Source organism: Cherax quadricarinatus, chromosome 5, assembly GCF_038502225.1.
Source record: "Cherax quadricarinatus isolate ZL_2023a chromosome 5, ASM3850222v1, whole genome shotgun sequence".
Lineage (NCBI taxonomy): Eukaryota > Metazoa > Arthropoda > Malacostraca > Decapoda > Parastacidae > Cherax > Cherax quadricarinatus.
In genome coordinates this window covers 53587544-53607724 of record NC_091296.1, presented here as the reverse complement: position 1 = coordinate 53607724, position 20181 = coordinate 53587544, and the positions used below count along the sequence as shown (strand labels likewise).

Sequence of the window (20181 nt, the reverse complement as noted above, 5' to 3'; positions counted from 1 at the left end):
GCCCTAACACCAGTACCATGACACCGCAGCATCGTCCAGTAGCTGTGCCTGAGAGACTAGTTGTAAATGGTGTATAAACACAAACAAGTATGTAAGACACGAAAGCGACAATGGGACATTTATTAAGAAGACGTTTCCCCCGCCAGGGAAATTCGTCTCTGAGGGCGAAATATCTCCTGAATATACATACTAATACCGCTCTTGTGTCTTGCCTGCCTGGGAGACAGCAGTCACTCAGCACAGCCTGTGGAATATCTCCAGTAGTAGTGTTAGCAGTTGTAATATTTTCAGAGCACTGTGGCGGTATAGGTCACCCAACACACATAACACGCACACAATAAAAAGAAACTCGAGAAATGGCAATAACACGATTGCAAACTAATCCTAGTTCTGTCAAATGAATTCATAAAAATTAACTAACAATAAAAGTAACAAACATAAACGCTCAAAACAAATAAATATTTTTATACCAAGTTAAAATAATGAACTTCGGTTAAGAATCCTATTAAATTATTGTCTAAAAAAAAAAATCTCGTACACTACATTAATTAAAGTAACTTATTTTCACGGAAAAGAAGCCTCAGTGATAGTGCTATATTATACATACTAATATTTCTTGTATGATCTCTTCTTAAAACATTGTTCTACTTATATGTTGTCTTCCGAGGTAAGTACTACTTACTGGCTCTTCTAAATAAATATTTTTTTCTGAATATTTCTTTAGTTAATACTTTTGATTCGAAAGAGAAATTAAAGTACAGACGAACCCCGTGTCCACGGATTTAGTTTCCGAGGTTTCCGTTATCTACTGTTTACCCTGGTCTGAAAATAAACCATTTAATCTTGCTTAATAATGACTACAAAGCAAAGAAAATAGTGATGGTGGCAGTTTTTCAAAGCCTAAGAGAAGTCGTGTAGTACTTCCTGTTAGTGAAAAAGTGCTAATTCTCGATTTATTATAAGTAATTTATCAATTAAACTTTATCACAGGTATGAATGTAAGCAAAAGACGACTTGTATTAATATTGGTAGAATTACCGACAATATGTTAAATAAAAGGACACAAGTGTAATTAATGTGACATTTCATTGTGGCAACGTTTCGCTCTACAGGAGCTTTATCAAGCTGGAAACGGCTTGATAAAGCTCCTGGAGAGTGAAACGTTGCCACAATAAAGTGTTACATTAGTTGCACTTGTCCTTTTACTTAACAAAAACCGACTTACATCTACATGGGTCACCACTACTATCCACGGTTTCGGGTATCCACGGTAGGTCTATACACCTGTCTGAGGTATACTTTAATGTTATCTCGAATTTTATGAAACATTAATTTTCCAAAGTTAATTAAGTTTAAAGAATATAAAATGCACAAGGGTCATTGAAAACCGTATGTCACCTTTACACCACCAGTCAAGGATATTCTAATCTTTAAAACAAAAATTAAAATGAATTCTCAGCGGATAAACAATGACATACGTATACCTCTCAGTGAATATATCTCTACCTCAAACAGTTCCCACTGAGGTAGGTTGACCCATCAGTCACTCCGTCACCGTCTCACCAGAGGCGTGCCAACACTGTAATTTATATGGCTCTCGAAACTGTAGTATCCCCACCCCTTATTCAGTGTGCTGGCACTGTAATTCCCACCTCCAGGAAATAAGTCACTCTGTCTGACTTTTTTTGGGTTATCCTAGGTTCTCTACACATATGCTGCTATGTATGATAATTCTATGTAACTGTATTTGTGTATACCTGAATAAACTTACTTACTAAGTCCGGCTAACCGGTTTCACTGAATACCTCCACAAATGTTAACTTACTCACACTCCAAATCACGTCATAAAAATATATTTCATTGTGTGTGTTTATTATTAAATTATTGTGAACTTATCTAAATTATATTTAGTTGGATTAGGCTAAATTAAATTGCGCTTGTTATAATAAGGCTAGATAAATTTTATATGATTCTTTTGGTACAAAGTTATTAATTTTTTGCATTCACATAAATGAAAAACTGTATCTTTAATCGTATAAAATAAAATTTTAGAAAGGACTTAATTTTAAATGAGTTCTTGCTAATTGACCAGTTTTACCTATTCGGCACGACATATATGCTTCATTTACTTCGTGTTCTTACCAGCGGTGATCTCTCCACGAGTGTAATTCATCTCTGTATTCGACTGATGAAGCTTGTATCACAAGCGAAACGTTCCGTCAATAAAGATTCCTAATGCTGAACATGCGTCTGAATTATCTGTATTAAATTTTAAATGATTTAATATTATTGTGTAGTTATAAATATTAAGCATTACAACTTTACTTTTTATTAATAATGTTAATATAACTAAATTGTTTTCGGTGAGTTATTCATGATGTTGTATTAACAGGTTCTTCAACAGGAAGCGTCACCACCAGGAGGATTTTCTCCCCTGCAAGTGTCAGTGCCAGTCTACCATCTATGGACTCCGCCAAGATGGCGCAGTCGTTCAGTGCTGGACTCAACTTTGCCAACACTATTAATCAAATCGAAAAGAACCTTATACAGTAAGAAACTTGTTAAAGTTAGTGAGAGAGAGAGGAGGAGGGATGACTAAATTATTTTACTGATATATAATTTAAGTGATAGTGGTGCTATGTTTCCTTGAAATCATTCACTCAGTGTTCTCTGTTCACCCAACACAGGAACTCCGTCGTCCTGCCAGTGTTCTCGCCGGCTGGTCAACATCTTCGAGTCTTCATCATTGACGAAGGAGCAAAAATAATGGATCGCAACGCCATGGCCATTATCACCGCCTCTAAGCAACTAGTAGATGAGTATGTAGGAAAAATAGCTGTCAAAGTCCAGTAACATAAAAAACTATTTATAAAAGAAACAATAGATCTTCAACGTTCGTGAGAGCGTTCTTCAAACTTGTCCTCGTCAAGAGTTAATCCGACGGCCTATTTTAGTGCAATCGGCAAACTTGCTTATGTCGCTATTTATTCCCTCATCTATGTGGTTTATGTATATTGTGAACAACAAAGAGCTCACAACACTGATTCCTGTGGAACACTGCTTGTGACGCGTCCCCACTCTGATCTCTCCCCATTTATGCAAACTCTCTGCTGCCTTGTTTTTGTAAAACCGTGCTGAGATTTAGTGATCAATAATGGAGTCCATCAATTCTCCCCACAGTGAAGAATAGGCTAATTAGCCTATAATTTGAAGCTAAAGACCTATCTCCCGTTCTGTAGAGGTATCACATTTGCCATTTTTCACTTATCCGGCACAATACCAGTTTGTAGTGATCTGTTGGAAAGACAAGATAACGGTTTGCTAAATTCCTCTTTACATTCCTTTATGACCCTTGAGAACAGTTCGTCAAGGCCCGATGATTTGCTTGGTTTTAAACTGTTCGTCTGAGAACCACATCACTACTAACATTGACCGTACATACCTTATTTTCTTCCTGACCTGCATAATTTTATTTATGGAAGGGAAATAAAATTATGTGTTGAAATAGCACACTTTTTTGTCCCTGGCGGTAAGCTGATCTGAACAACTGTCAAGTTGGTCTGTCTTCTCCCTAATCTTTCTCATATATACCTGGAGAAAACACTTCTGGGTTGGTCTTTGATTACCTCGCTACTTTAATTTCATAATCTCTTTTGGCTTTTTTAATTCCTTTTTTTGATTTCTCACTTTAATTGAGTGTATTGATTTCTTTAGTGTCCTCCTTTGATTCGCTTGTAAATGTCTCTTTTGACCTATGAGATCATTTATCCTATTGTTTATCCAATTACTATAATCTTTGGTCTAACCTCAAAATTATTAGTTAGAGATTCATTGTTGGCAAGAATCAAGTCAAGCAGCTTATTTCCTTTAATTGGTTCTGTCCCAAACTGTTTTAAAAAACAATTCTGAATCGTATTTAGAAAGTCGCTAGACTCAAGATTTCCTGTCAAATTGCTCCATTCAGTTTGGCTAAGGTTAAAACAAGTTTTTCCTATCTTGACACCTTAGCAATTTTGTCATATATAAATCTACCGTGTTCCCTGTCAAGGTTTAGGGAAAAAGGGGCTCTGTAAATCACACTCGGTATTAACTCTGGAGTATAAGATATAGATCACAATGGATTGCCACTTCCTTATGAGAGTTAATTCTTGTTTTACATTTACAGTTTTACTTTAACACGGAATCAAGGATCATTTGGTCTGAGGAACATGCCGGTGAGCGGTACAAGTCTTGAAAGCTTGTGTCCTCAGGTTCCCACCTGCCCCAATCCCAACTCCAAGTACCGTACTGCTGATGGATCTTGCAACAACCTTGCTAACCCCATCTGGGGCAAGAGCAACACTCCCAACCAGAGGATCTTACCACCAACTTATGATGACGGTCAGTGTTTGATGCATTAATGGTTAAGATTTTTTTTATGACATTTAATTATATTTGGTTAAGAGAACTGACTCGTGAAATTGTAATAGCAGAAATGCAAACCCCACCCGTTCTGTAAATTTTACAGAAAGTATAATTTTGTCTTCATGATCGTTGCATTCAAAGAGAAGAGCTAAACCCATAGGTGATCATACAGCGCCTAAGGTATGGTAGATAATAATAATACTATCTTTATTTCTACAAGTACATGTATAAAGTATACAGTCCTATCAGACATCAATGACATACTACTGTATAGAAAGCCGCTTGTTATGCTCAGCATTTCGGGCAAATTAGGTCAGTTATGTTCCAGGATACGACCCACACCAGTCCACTAACACTCAGGTACCCATTTTACTGATGGGGAACATAGACAACCGGTGTAAAGAAATACGCCCAGTGTTTGACCTAAGGAAGGGAGGGTAGCTCCAGCTCTTAGTACCAAGACCAGAGTTTCCAGCATCAAGGTACTCTCCTTCAAGGGTCGTTTGTCATGAACAATGGGAAAATTTCTGCTAACTCTAGTATTAGTTGTATGATAACTTGGTGAATGGATCTTTGGGCTTTTTTTTTATTAGATCTTCTGCTGGCTTATTGTGTACTACATAATAAATAAATAAGGACTTTGACATTTAAGTTTATTTATATTTTTACTGATATCATTTACTTATATTTACTTTGAGAAAGCATTGAGTCTAGTTGTTGTATTTATTTCTCATGGGAAATATGTAAATTTTTGACGTCAGTGGAGATTTTGGTTAATTAACCAGACCGGTGGCTGGCTTTTTTTGTTTGGTTATTGATGATACTTAGTGATATATAATTAAAATTCGTAACCATATGAATGATTTCTCTTAACAGTTCCCAGTCTCAGTAAACCGTAATTATGTCTCCACAGGAGTGTTTGAACCTCGCTCCAGAGCAGTTGATGGCGCTCCTCTCCCCAATGCACGTCGTATTAGCAGTAACGTGTTGTTAGACGTAAACCAGCCAGATGAGTCGTACACCTCGTCCCTCATGGTGTGGGCACAGTTCATTGACCATGAATTTGCTCATGTTCCTTTCCCTACTATGGGTAAGACGAATTTACAAAAGTTACTGTTGCTCTTGTCTATGATGCTTAAGAGACTTTTCACAGAACTCGGGAAAGTTATATATATATATCCTTCAATTATAGGGATTACCAAACTGGGGTATGCGCCCCCCACTGGTATATGAAAGGATTTTCAGGGGCTACGCGAGTGAGTTAATATAATTTGTAGTCATGTTATTATCTGTGATTTTCTTAAATTTATTTATCCACTAAAACTTCCAAAAATCGAGCCATCTGTGTATAATTAAAATGACTCACGAAATCGTAATGACTCGATTGCAAATAAACCGTACCACGGGTGGGGTTTGAACCAGAGGTCAGAGAGTTTTGAGACTCTCTGACCGCGGGTTCAAACCCCACCCGAGGTATGGTTTGTGTATAATTAAAATGGTTCATTGCTATACTCACGCAAAAGTACATAGAAATATATTCTTGTACGGATATAGTGTCCATGTGTAAGTGGTTAGCACCATTATGGTGCTGTTCTGCCTGACTCAGTGAGTCAACACTGAGCTTCCTACACACGGAATTTCCCAGGAGTGAAAATATTTCATGTTCTGAAAATCTGTTTCCAGTTTATGCCTAAATTTTCAACTTTATTTAAAAATGTATGTTTTCTTTCTTAATATGAAGACCTTAATAATTTTTTTTACGAGTATCTTTATTTTCATTTTGCATATAAGTGTTCACCGTAACAATCTAAGTTAAAAAAAAAAAACTTTTATTTGGAATGTTTATTTTTTTTTCCTATAGGACCTATACTACTGCAAAGTTAAGTTAAACAGTACTTCTGTATAACAGTGAATCTATTGTTCTGTCTAGAAGACTTTATCCTGGACACTGTAAAAGTTATTCCTAACATGTTTACAAAAAGGTTCGTGACTGAAAACGCAAAATATCGAGTTCATGATCGACAGAGACTTTGGAACTACAGTTCTACAGTATTATACAACAGTAACAATGTTTATGCTCCAGTATTTGTATAAAAATCGTCAATATTTATTTTGTAGATGAATGGTTCAGAGAACCGACATGTTGATAAATTAGACACATTGAGTCGATGTGTTCAGTCCATCAATCTTGAGTAGAATGATTCTACTCAAGATTGATGGACTGAACACATCGACTCAAGGTTGAGGGACTGATTACCTCATTCTCCTCCTGTTCTTCAAGTTTCTCCTATGTATGGACTGATGAAGCCACTGTGTGGCGAAACGTTTCCTCAATAAAGATACCCAAGAGTTGCACATGTGTCTAATTTATCAATATTTATTTTGTTTATATTGAAACTGATTATACTGTTGTACACTCAGATAATGGAGAAGGAATTCAATGCTGCCCCAATGGAACACTGGTAGCCCCAGCCTTTCGTCATCCTAGGTGTTTGCCCATTGATCTTACTGGTGACCCCTTCTATGGTCCCCAAGGCAGAACCTGCATGAACTTCGTCAGGAGTATGGTCGCCGTGGGCGCTGGATCAGAATGTGTCTTTGGCTATGCTGAGCAGGTTGGTAGTATTACTGATACAGCGTTCACCCGCAGTACATTATTGTATCACATATGGAATGTGAGATTTTTGTGATGTTATAACTGCTAACGTGACGTCGACTACCTATGTGCAGATTTGCTTAACCTCTTACAACTGCACCTCACTCTACATCTGTTCCTGTGACGCACACACTTAATAGTCACAAGTGAACTGCTTACATTATATAAGGCAAAAAAAAAATCATTGTATGAATTATTATTTTAAATGATTAGACTAAATTTAAAACATTTGTTAAAACTTGAGATGTAATATAGTTGAAGCTCATAGCTGGGTGCGTCGTGTGAGTCTTGTGAGTTATATTACAACAGTACACAGCTGATGATGTGAAGGAAGTGTAACATTGTTTCCATGGCAGGAACCAGTGATCCGGAGATTTGAGTATAGTTAGCAGGAACAAAGAGTAACAACTGTAGGTGATGTTACACACACACACACACACACACGTACTGACAATAACGGTATCCTAAACCAACTCCAATATAGAGATTACATCTCTGTAACTTACTTCACAACATACCTATACGACGAGAGAACTTTTATATTACTTTATAAACTCGGTAGCAAACAATCTTCCAGCACATCACTCACTGTTTTCATGGCTGAACATGGACTCTCGTCACCTCATGTTCACGCATTTTAACAAAAGATCAAATTCATTATCTTATTGGTTAATTTTGTGGAGAAATATAAAATAAAATAATTTGTAACATACATTTAGAGATACTTTTATAAGTTAATAAAATACTATCTAGTTACTTGAACTTATTATAGGATACACAGTGCAGAAATAAGTTAAGTCTCGTCTCATATAAATCCAGTTATATATTTATAAAAAACCTCTGAATTACTTTATGCCTTAAGCTTTTATAACATAATATAACTAGGTTTTATTACAAGTACACATAAAATGTGGAAATATTTTTCCACACAGTTTCATTTACTTAGAATAATGTATTTTTTGCATTAATTTCATCTTTTTGCCAGTGTTTATTACAACAGTAATCTTCATCTCTATCTTCTGAAGTAAAAAGAAAAGGAATTGTTAGGATGCGCTTCTTCTGGTGATGTGTTGAGATGTTACACTGAATTTTTTTTTTATATTTTATTTAAAACATCTACAGTGTATACATTATGCTATACATAAGCTCACTGGAGCCAAGAAACAAACTGTACTAACAATTCAGATGCAATATCAAATACAGGGCAGTTCCACAATAAACACATGACACCAACTGCAGCCATGTCACATTCCCTATACCCAACCCATTGTTCCACATATATGTATATATACACATACACTAACACGCACGTATACAACTATACATATACATATATACAGCTAACAATATATAGCCCACACAATAACTTACAATATGCATCATGGTTCCATAAATACCCAAACATTTAACATCACAGTGATCAACACAAATCTATTTAAGGGCACATATATAGGAGGGAAACCTCCACAAACAGTGTTTTGGTATATTAAATCAGTACTTTATCACACATGACATATAACAGTGACAACCACCAGGTAACCTCTCATCTTAAAAATTCAAAATGTAAATCAACATATGGTTACAGGGTCCTCTACTAAAACCAGATACCCCCGGGTGTACAGGACAACAAACATTAACAAAGTACAGTAAGTAGGACATAATGCATATAGAGTGTGCAGTCCTAGAGAAAATCCACAACACCATAGTGGATAACTAATCATACAAAAAACAACAGAATATGGTTTTTATAATAACTTAGGTAAGCTAATCAACAGACGTTGCAACTAATGCAACTAGCAAAGAACACACCATAAAGGTGAGGAGAAATGACAGAATACATTACTGTACCACCGCCTTTGTGGTACCTTGTTCCAAACTCGGTCCACCAAACCAGTACACACTATCCAACTTGGCCGATGGCAGTGAACGTATTGTAACATACCTACCCTACACGCGTTAGCCTGCGACAAACGGCTGGCCTCCAGAACTCCCCCTTAAGTCCACAAAGCCACCTCCCTCTCCCCTCCCGTGTGTCACAGCCTTCAAGAATACAAGCTGCACTCTGCAGGGCTTCGCCATCACCATCTACACAACATCCCCATCTCGGCTAGGATCTCACCCAATCTACTTTCTAAGCACGTGCCCATGCCATACAAGAACAAATACCTGAAAGACATGGTAAATCAATCCAACCCACTCCGACCCCCCCCCCCCGACACTGACAGGCTGTACTATGGAGGATCCGAGATCTAAGAACCTTTGACAGCCAAAACACACTCAAGGACACAGTAATGACTAATTTGATCGATGTTGCATACCCCGCATCCGACCCATTTCACATCTAAGCCAACAACATCCAAGACCCATCCCTCCCCTCACCCCCCTGCTTCAACCCATGTCATACTACTACTCAGTCCACTTGCACGCCAGATCATCGCTGACCACCAGCCCATTGCTGTCCTGTTCCAACCAATCCGCAAAGTTTCGCCACCGTCATACCGCGATAACCCTCAGGAAAAAACTCAACCCATCTACTACCATAGAAGCTTCTATTTCTGCACATTGTCCTGTAAAAACGTGCAGCCAACGCCCTGACCCTACCGGTGCCCTGCACCTCACGCATTTGCCAAGACATGTACAAATAGTCCACGACGACATACTTTATCGCTCATGCCACATCTTGTGTCATCCCATCCACGTCGAGGAGTAACGCCCTTAAAATAGTCACCCTTTCTCCTCCCAACATCCCGAATATACCCCGCATCAACAACCTTACCTCTTCTAGAGTAGGACAAAAATACACCACGTGAAAAGTCGTTTCCTCATCACCACAATGCACGCAAGTTGCATCCTGAACAAAACCCATTTTCCATAATATCACCTTAGAGGCCAGGATCCCCATGATAAATCTATACACCACCTCACGCACCTTAGCTGGTATACAAAGCCACAGGAATTCCTCCCAAATCACCTTCCAGTTATAAGTGGGATAAATCTCCACCCCTGACAATGCTGCCCACCGGAACCCCACACTCACCAGCCTTCCTATGCTCACACCACGTCCCTCACCCATAACATATATCGCAGCAAGTCCTCACACGCCTCTAGCTTCTTTCCACGCCACCAACACCAGACTTCCCTCCCGACCTCTCACACGCTACGTCCTCTAGCCCCCCCTAGTGGTAAATAACACGCCCGGACATATATTGCTCTCACCCTAGGTCCCAAAGCTAGCAAACCTAAACCCCCCATGCATACTCCAGACATCACCACCTCACGTCCCGACCATGTCCGTCCATATCCCCAAATATACCTCAACGCCCGTCTCTGTATCTCCGTTACGTCACAGGTCCTCAAAGGATATACAGCTACCATTCCCCAGACCTTGCTATACACAAGCGAATTCACGACCAACACCCGTTGGTGCATAGAGGAATCCCCGGCTCGTAATCCTCGTAGTCTGCCCAGCACCTTGTCTCGTACCGCCACCGAATTAACCTCCCTGCTTGCATGTTTGTCCACCAAATACATAATCCTGCAAATCCTGATCCTATCCACACATGTTCATCCAAACCCCACACCCATTCTCCCCCCTACCCAGCTCCCCACCTCCAGCAACATCTGACTTGTGCCTGTTAACCCTCATGCCTGATGCAGCCCCAAACTTTTCAATGACCTCACTCACATAGACAAAATCCTCCCGTGCACTAATCAAATCCGTCGTATCATCAACGTACCCCACTACACCCCCCCCGACTTATCCCCACACCCCCTCCTCCACCCCCAATCCACCAGCTCATAAAACGGATTTTGTACACATACAAACAAGATTTGGGAAAGCGGGCACCCCTGCCTCAAACCTTGTTCCATGCCTATAATGCCCCCCAGTCGTCCATTCACCTGAACCCTCATCATCGCCCAGGCATACAATGCCTCTACCCATCCCACTACTTTCGCACCAAAACCCAAGCCATACAAACATTCACGCATAAATCCCCTATCCACACAATCATACTCATTTTCCCAGTCCAAACCAAGAACACCTCCTCCCCCATCCCCTCTAGGAAATCTCGGATATGGCCATGTCCCTCCCTCATACTTCTCCCAGGAATTCCATACTGTCCCTTATGTAATACCGACCCCATGGCGCCCTTCAAACAATTACCCAATACCTTCGCAAAAACCTTGTAATCAGCACACATTAAAGATATTGCTCTGTAAGCACTCAGTACATGCTCACCTCCCTTCTTAGGCACCAACACTACAACACCTATTCTCCCACCTGCCAACATATTATTTAGAACCCCAACAAAAACATGCCTGATGCAATTCCAATGCATCCTGTAAAATTCAACTGGCAACCCATCAATTCTGGGCATCTTGCCAGTCCGCATCCCAAAAATCGCTACTGCTACCTCCTCCTCACATATATCCTCCTCCATCCTCTCCCTAACCTTCGTCCCCAGCACATCTCGCCCTTTCCCCGCCAATTCCTGCAAACCAAAACTCCCCCTGCCCCCTCCATTTTTCCCTAAACCAATCATCAGCATAATAGCTCATGCTTTCTGTAGTGACAAAAACCGTACCATCCTAGTATCCCCCGACCCCCGAGCTTGCCACTAATCGCAACATGGTAGTCACAGCATGACGTTCTCGGAATCTGCATAACACAAAATCAAACGGTTTGTCACCCCATAACACGTCCTCAGATCCCGAAGATAACATATCTCATTGAAACGTTTGTTGCGATGTCCGCAAGTCTATCCCTTATGGATTCTGCCTCCCCAACCCCCCACACCCCCTGTCGTAACAATCCTTCAGCTGAGATTCCAAATAATTTTGTAAGCCATAACACCATCTCGCTTCCTCCCTTTCCCTGCCTCGGAAATAGGTTGCAATGCCAGGCTTTGCTTTCAACTCCCACCAGTCAATGAACTGCATTACCCTATCCCTGCCCTCTGTGAACCTACCCCACCATTCTTCGAACCCTGCACCTCCTTCCTCATCCCTAAGCAATCCAACATTCAACTTCCAATAACCAGCATGAATTCTGACCACTCCCTCCCACTGCAAGTCAGCAATTACTGCTCTATGATCTGAGAAACCTACATCGAACGTTTGCACGTCCCTCCCCTCTATACCCCGCATTATGTAAATTCTATCTAGTCACGCCACATATTCTCTCCTGACAAAAGTGTGCTCAGTCGCTAAGCCCCCCACTATGTCCACAACACCAACATCTTGCAACGTGTCCCGCAGAACTTTCAGTACACACCCTGCACCCCTCAGTTCCACATCCCTTTCACGAATCACACAGTTCCAGTCTCCACCGATGATCATGACCGCCGGCTATGCCCGTAAATAATACAGTAAGTCATCCCTCACAAAATCTGCTTTAACCTGTATGTTACCCGATGCCGGCATATATGCACTTATAAGACAAATGTGTCTCTCACTCCATACCCCATCTACTCTCACAACCCTCCCCCCCTCCTCCTCCCAGGCCGTGACGTGCAAGGGGCTGGTGTCCTTGATCGATATCACTATCCCCCCATTTTATCTGCCTGGCAGAACTAACATACACCTTGTAACCATACAACCTCAAATCACATCCAAACCGAAAATTGTGTTCCTGTAAAAAACACACATCAACCTGGAACCTTCTCAAAAACCAGACCAACCACACTTGCTTGATCTCTGAGCGGAGACCATTCACGTTAAGAGTGACACTCCGGAAAGCTATATAAACAGCGGCTTTCCTCTATGCCGCTGTGATTTATTCATGACGCCTTTCCCCGGTCGGCGCCCAGGCACCTCACAGGTCTTTACCTGTTCACCCTCACTCTCCCGCACCCGTCCACTGTGTTGCTCCTGCATCACTGTACCAGCCCGTTCCTCCTTCAACTCCTCCACTGCCCACGCCTTTTTCCCCGGGTGCTGGCCGGGGAAAAAAACCTCCTCTACCTCCACCGTTCCAGCCGTTCTCTTTCTGAAGCCGCCACTCACACTCATATCCACTTACTGGGCTTGCTCCTGATGTACCTCCACTTGCACAACCTGCTGCAAGGTACCTGCACTGGGGTTCCCTCCCTCAGGCGATGGAACCGTCGTGACTGCCTCACCTTCACTGAAGACACCAGTCACAGTTGTTCCCAAAAAATTCTGGAGTACCTCCTCCATGAAGCGCTCCTGAGGTACACTGTCCTGACACACTTTCTCTCCTGACAATTCGTCCACAGCCTCTGATTGCTCCAGGAGCGTGACACACCAGTCAGCCGACTGTTCCTCACGGTGTGCCTCCTCACTCCAACGACCACTCTGCAAGTCCACTCCGCCACCCACCTCGGGCCCCAATTCACACAATCGTTGCTCCATTGCCGACGTTCCAGGACCTCTGGCCGGTTGCCGCCTCGGACATTGTGCCGCCATATGATCATATGAGCAACACAGACGACAAGTCCGCCGCTGACCAGTGTAATGCACAAAAACCTGTATCCTGTATCCCTCCAACCTCACGTATGACGGGATCGGCAGGGCCAACGAGATTTTGAGGGTGTAGGATCCCTCAGGGAGCCCCTCGTATGGCCCATCCTTCCGGACTCCCATCGTTGTCGAATGGACCCGACCATAGCTGCTAAATGCCTCCTTCAGCCCATACACAGTTGCCTCAAATGGCACATTACGCACCTTAACCCACATGTAATATTTGGATACATAGTGCAAGATGACGTCCACCGCCAAGTTGATGGTTATTCTCTTCTGAAATTCTTCCACTGTATAATTCCTCTGTTGGTACGCCGTAGACGTCTCTGATGATGGTTGGCAATAAGACGTGCATTATTGCAGAACTAAGCATGCCTCTGACCAGCTCTATGCAGGCAGTGTTGACACGGCGTCCCCTTCCCTCCGCCATCTTGTCGTTGCACTGCCAAAAACCACCACCAGAGGGCAGGTGTAGCAGACCAGGCGAGCATCCTCTCTCCCCGGAGGTCGAGAGACGAATGAAGAGTCTTCAAAGACTCCTTAGAGTGAAAACTTACAATTAATGATTAACATTATCCTCCTACTTCAGCTTTCCAGTTTTAAATAAGTAAAATAAGGTTTATTTACAGAAGGTTCTCTGCATATGCGTCTACAGATTACATCTGTTCAGTAACTACAATAAATAAATACCAGTTTTAGGCATACATTGAATGTAAATGTTACAGATTTAACATAGGGTAACCCAAAAGGATCATAGAGCGAAATTCACATTTTTATGAAAATTTGTAATAAATGTTGACACTAATTCAAGGTTTGTCTGTGACACAGCTGAATCAACTTACACACTGGATAGACGGCTCTGTGATATACGGCTCCACTGCTGACCAGATGCGGAACCTAAGGGCATTAAGGAACGGACTCATGAAGATCTCTGGTAACAACCTCCTACCCATCAACAGCAACCAGGGAGGAGACTGCGAGGCTCGGGAACGTGGTGCTCTCTGTTTTACAGCAGGTTCGTCACTTACTGAAACGTACAGTCAGATTATAGGTTCTTATTTTAATTAAATATCCTCATAGCATCTCGAATACTTTGGATGATTGCTAGATCATTATTGTGATATATTCCTATAATAACAAGATGTGGAATAAGACACTTGTGTAATATCTGGGTACCTCTATGTCTACAAGAAAGATGTTCTGTTTCACAAGTGTCTGAGTCTTCATTTTGTCGGTACTGAATACCAGTGATATACAATAATTAGATGTATTCCGGTAGCTGTGCCATTTAAGCAAGGTATCCTCGTATTGCATACCCTCAGTCCCCTGTACCTCAGTGCACGGTAATGAAACAGTGCAGATTGAGGCGTAAGTCTATAATGCAGTTAACTATTGTTGAAGATCTAGAGCGAATCAAAAATGGCATTCACAAATCATCATATGAAAATTAATTTTTAAATTTCTTCAATAAGAATGGTAAACTAGGACATACACGCTTTAACCCTTTCACTAAGAAACGATAAAGCTGAACTGAAAAAGCATTGTCTTTGTATCTCAGAATCCTCTATCCTAAATTATACAATTAAGTAAATTTTGCAATCATTCACATTGCAAAAGCCTTCGACAAATGTGCCCATGGCGTAATAGCGCAAAAAATGCGTGCTAAAGGAATAACAGGAAAAGTCGGTCGATGGATCTATAATTTCCTCACTAACAGAACACAGAGAGTAGTAGTCAACAGAGTAAAGTCCGAGGCAGCTACGGTGAAAAGCTCTGTTCCACAAGGCACAGTACTCGCTCCCATCTTGTTCCTCATCCTCATATCCGACATAGACAAGGATGTCAGCCACAGCACCGTGTCTTCCTTTGCAGATGACACCCGAATCTGCATGACAGTGTCTTCCATTGCAGACACTTCAAGGCTCCAGGCGGACATCAACCGAATCTTTCAGTGGGCTGCGGAAAACAATATGAAGTTCAACGATGAGAAATTTCAATTACTCAGATATGGTAAACACGAGGAAATTAAATCTTCATCAGAGTACAAAACAAATTCTGGCCACAAAATAGAACCAAACACCAACGTCAAAGACCTGGGAGTGATCATGTCGGAGGATCTCACCTTCAAGGACCATAACATTGTATCAATCGCATCTGCTAGAAAAATGACAGGATGGATAATGAGAACCTTCAAAACTAGGGAGGCCAAGCCCATGATGACACTCTTCAGGTCACTTGTTCTATCTAGGCTGGAATATTGCTGCACACTAACAGCACCTTTCAAGGCAGGTGAAATTGCTGACCTAGAAAATGTACAGAGAACCTTCACGGCGCGCATAACGGAGATAAAACACCTCAATTATTGGGAGCGCTTGAGGTTCCTCAACCTGTATTCCCTGGAACGCAGGCGGGAGAGATACATGATTATATACACCTGGAAAATCCTAGAGGGACTAGTACCGAACTTGCACACGAAAATCACTCACTACGAAAGCAAAAGACTTGGCAGACGATGCAACATCCCCCCAATGAAAAGCAGGGGTGTCACTAGCACGTTAAGAGACCATACAATAAGTGTCAGGGGCACGAGACTGATCAACTGCCTCCCAGCATACATAAGGGGGATTACCAACAGACCCCTGGCAGTCTTCAAGCTGGCACTGGACAAGCACCTAAAGTCGGTTCCTGACCAGCCGGGCTGTGGCTCGTACGTTGGTTTGCGTGCAGCCAGCAGCAACATCCTGGTTGATCAGGCTCTGATCCACCAGGAGGCCTGGTCACGGACCGGGCCGCGGGGGCGTTGACCCCCGGAACTCTCTCCAGGTAAACTCCAGGTAAACATATGTTATCAAGCTATCAGCACTGAAACGTTGAAGCTCCTTTGATGAGGCACTCAGATATTATCAGACGAAAAGCATTATTTCAATTTTCCCAAAATGGGACTTGCACACACTGGGACTAATCCAGCTTTTCTCTAAGTAAGAATAAACAGCTTTTAAGCAAGTAGGTATAGTAAGTAAGCAAGTAAACATGTAATTATGGAAATAATTAAATTTTACTCAAGCTTGGTGTACAAAACATACCAATTTTTAATAATGGTCTTGAAGAAAGACCAGATTGTGCCAGATTGTTTATAGATTGTGCCTTTTCATTTCTATAAACAAGATAAAATATAATCATAAGGGGATAGTTGGTTTTCTCACAATTTTTTATAACACTTCATTAGTCTCCCACCGAAGTAGGGAGACTCGAGAGAGAACAAAATACTTTTATTGTCACTCAGTCACTGTCTTGCCAGAATATCGACATACAGATGAGATGATCCTCAAGACCGCAACATTTCCACCCCTCCTTCAGAGTGCATGCACTGTATTACCCACCTCCACCCCTCCTTCAGAGTGCAGGCACTGTGCTACCCACCTCCACCCCTCCTTCAGAGTGCATGCACTGTATTACCCACCTCCACCCCTCCTTCAGAGTGCAGGCACTGTACTACCCACCTCCACCCCTCCTTCAGAGTGCAGGCACTGTACTACTCACCTCCACCCCTCCTTCAGAGTGCAGGCACTGTGCTACCCACCTCCACCCCTCCTTCAGAGTGCATGCACTGTACTACCCACCTCCACCCCTCCTTCAGAGTGCAGGCACTGTACTACCCACCTCCACCCCTCCTTCAGAGTGCAGGCACTGTACTACTCACCTCCACCCCTCCTTCAGAGTGCAGGCACTGTACTACTCACCTCCACCCCTCCTTCAGAGTGCATGCACTGTACTACCCACCTCCACCCCTCCTTCAGAGTGCAGGCACTGTACTACTCACCTCCACCCCTCCTTCAGAGTGCAGGCACTGTACTACCCACCTCCACCCCTCCTTCAGAGTGCAGACACTGTACTACTCACCTCCACCCCTCCTTCAGAGTGCAGGCACTGTACTACTCACCTCCACCCCTCCTTCAGAGTGCAGGCACTGTACTACCCACCTCCACCCCTCCTTCAGAGTGCAGGCACTGTACTACCCACCTCCACCCCTCCTTCAGAGTGCAGGCACTGTACTACCCATCTCCACCCCTCTTTCAGAGTGCCACTGTACTACCTCCACCCCTCCTTAAGAGTGCAGGCACTGTACTACAGACACCTCCACCCCTCCTTTCAGAGTGCAGGCACTGTACTACCCACCTCCACCCCTCCTTAAGAGTGCAGGCACTGTACTACCCACCTCCACCCCTCCTTCAGAGTGCATGCACTGTACTACCCACCTCCACCCCTCCTTCAGAGTGCAGGCACTGTACTACCCACCTCCACCCCTCCTTCAGAGTGCAGGCACTGTACTACCCACCTCCACCCCTCCTTCAGAGTGCATGCACTGTACTACCCACCTCCACCCCTCCTTCAGAGTGCAGGCACTGTACTACCCACCTCCACCCCTCCTTCAGAGTGCATGCACTGTACTACTCACCTCCACCCCTCCTTAAGAGTGCAGGCACTGTACTACTCACCTCCACCCCTCCTTAAGAGTGCAGGCACTGTACTACCCACCTCCACCCCTCCTTCAGAGTGCATGCACTGTACTACTCACCTCCACCCCTCCTTAAGAGTGCAGGCACTGTACTACCCACCTCCACCCCTCCTTCAGAGTGCAGGCACTGTACTACCCACCTCCACCCCTCCTTCAGAGTGCAGGCACGGCACTACCCACCTCCACCCCTCCTTCAGAGTGCATGCACTGTACTACTACACCTCCACCCCTCCTTCAGAGTGCAGGCACTGTACTACCCACCTCCACCCCTCCTTCAGAGTGCAGGCACTGTACTACCCATCTCCACCCCTCCTTCAGAGTGCAGGCACTGTACTACCCACCTCCACCCCTCCTTCAGAGTGCAGGCACTGTACTACCCACCTCCACCCCTCCTTCAGAGTGCAGACACTGTACTACCCACCTCCACTCCTCCTTCAGAGTGCAGGCACTGTACTACCCACCTCCACTCCTCCTTCAGAGTGCAGGCACTGTACTACCCACCTCCACCCCTCCTTCAGAGTGCAGGCACTGTACTACCCACCTCCACCCCTCCTTCAGAGTGCATGCACTGTACTACCCACCTCCACCCCTCCTTCAGAGTGCATGCACTGTACTACCCACCTCCACCCCTCCTTCAGAGTGCAGGCACTGTACTACCCACCTCCACCCCTCCTTCAGAGTGCATGCACTGTACTACCCACCTCCACCCCTCCTTCAGAGTGCATGCACTGTACTACCCACCTCCACCCCTCCTTCAGAGTGCATGCACTGTACTACCCACCTCCACCCCTCCTTCAGAGTGCAGGCACTGTACTACCCACCTCCACCCCTCCTTCAGAGTGCAGGCACTGTACTACCCACCTCCACCCCTCCTTCAGAGTGCAGGCACTGTACTACCCACCTCCACCCCTCCTTCAGAGTGCAGGCACTGTACTACTCACCTCCACCCCTCCTTCAGAGTGCAGGCACTGTACTACTCACCTCCACCCCTCCTTCAGAGTGCATGCACTGTACTACCCACCTCCACCCCTCCTTCAGAGTGCAGGCACTGTACTACTCACCTCCACCCCTCCTTCAGAGTGCATGCACTGTACTACCCACCTCCACCCCTCCTTCAGAGTGCAGGCACTGTACTACTCACCTCCACCCCTCCTTCAGAGTGCATGCACTGTACTACTCACCTCCACCCCTCCTTCAGAGTGCAGGCACTGTACTACCCACCTCCACCCCTCCTTCAGAGTGCAGGCACTGTACTACCCACCTCCACTCCTCCTTCAGAGTGCAGGCACTGTACTACCTTCCACCCCTCTTTCAGAGTGCAGGCACTGTACTACCCACCTCCACCCCTCCTTAAGAGTGCAGGCACTGTACTACCCACCTCCACCCCTCCTTCAGAGTGCATGCACTGTACTACCCACTCTCTTCAGAGTGCAGGCACGGCACTACCTCCTCTTTCAGAGTGCAGGCACTGTACTACCCACCTCCACGCCTCCTTCCGAGTGCATGCACTGTACTACCCACCTCCACCCCTCCTTCAGAGTGCAGGCACTGTACTACCCACCTCCACCCCTCCTTCAGAGTGCATGCACTGTACTACTCACCTCCACCCCTTCTTCAGAGTGCAGGCACTGTACTACCCACCTCCACCCCTCCTTCAGAGTGCAGGCACTGTACTACCCACCTCCACCCCTCCTTCAGAGTGCATGCACTGTACTACCCACCTCCACCCCTCCTTCAGAGTGCAGGCACTGTACTACCCACCTCCACCCCTCCTTCAGAGTGCATGCACTGTACTACTCACCTCCACCCCTCCTTCAGAGTGCAGGCACTGTACTACCCACCTCCACCCCTCCTTAAGAGTGCAGGCACTGTACTACCCACCTCCACCCCTTCTTCAGAGTGCATGCACTGTACTACCCACCTCCACCCCTCCTTCAGAGTGCAGGCACTGTAATACCCATCTCCACCCCTCTTTTAAAGTGCATGCACTGTACTACCCACCTCCACCCCTCCTTCAGAGTGCAGGCACTGTACTACCCACCTCCACCCCTCCTTCAGAGTGCATGCACTGTACTACCCACCTCCACCCCTTCTTCAGAGTGCAGGCACTGTACTACCCATC

General features: G+C 44.1%; 1 protein-coding gene across 6 annotated transcripts in view; it reads left to right on the top strand.

The window, feature by feature from the left end:
- The window catches only part of LOC128685123 (salivary peroxidase/catechol oxidase), a 40942-nt gene that overhangs the window by 14758 nt on the left and 6003 nt on the right, over positions 1 to 20181 (top strand). For all 6 annotated transcript variants that reach the window (XM_053771646.2, XM_070102080.1, XM_070102071.1 and 3 more), the window contains exons 5-10: positions 2393 to 2549; positions 2688 to 2819; positions 4166 to 4380; positions 5318 to 5494; positions 6826 to 7019; positions 14372 to 14558. In XM_053771646.2, coding sequence (XP_053627621.1) covers positions 2393 to 2549; positions 2688 to 2819; positions 4166 to 4380; positions 5318 to 5494; positions 6826 to 7019; positions 14372 to 14558 — 1062 coding nt within the window. The remainder of the gene's footprint in view (positions 1 to 2392; positions 2550 to 2687; positions 2820 to 4165; positions 4381 to 5317; positions 5495 to 6825; positions 7020 to 14371; positions 14559 to 20181) is intronic.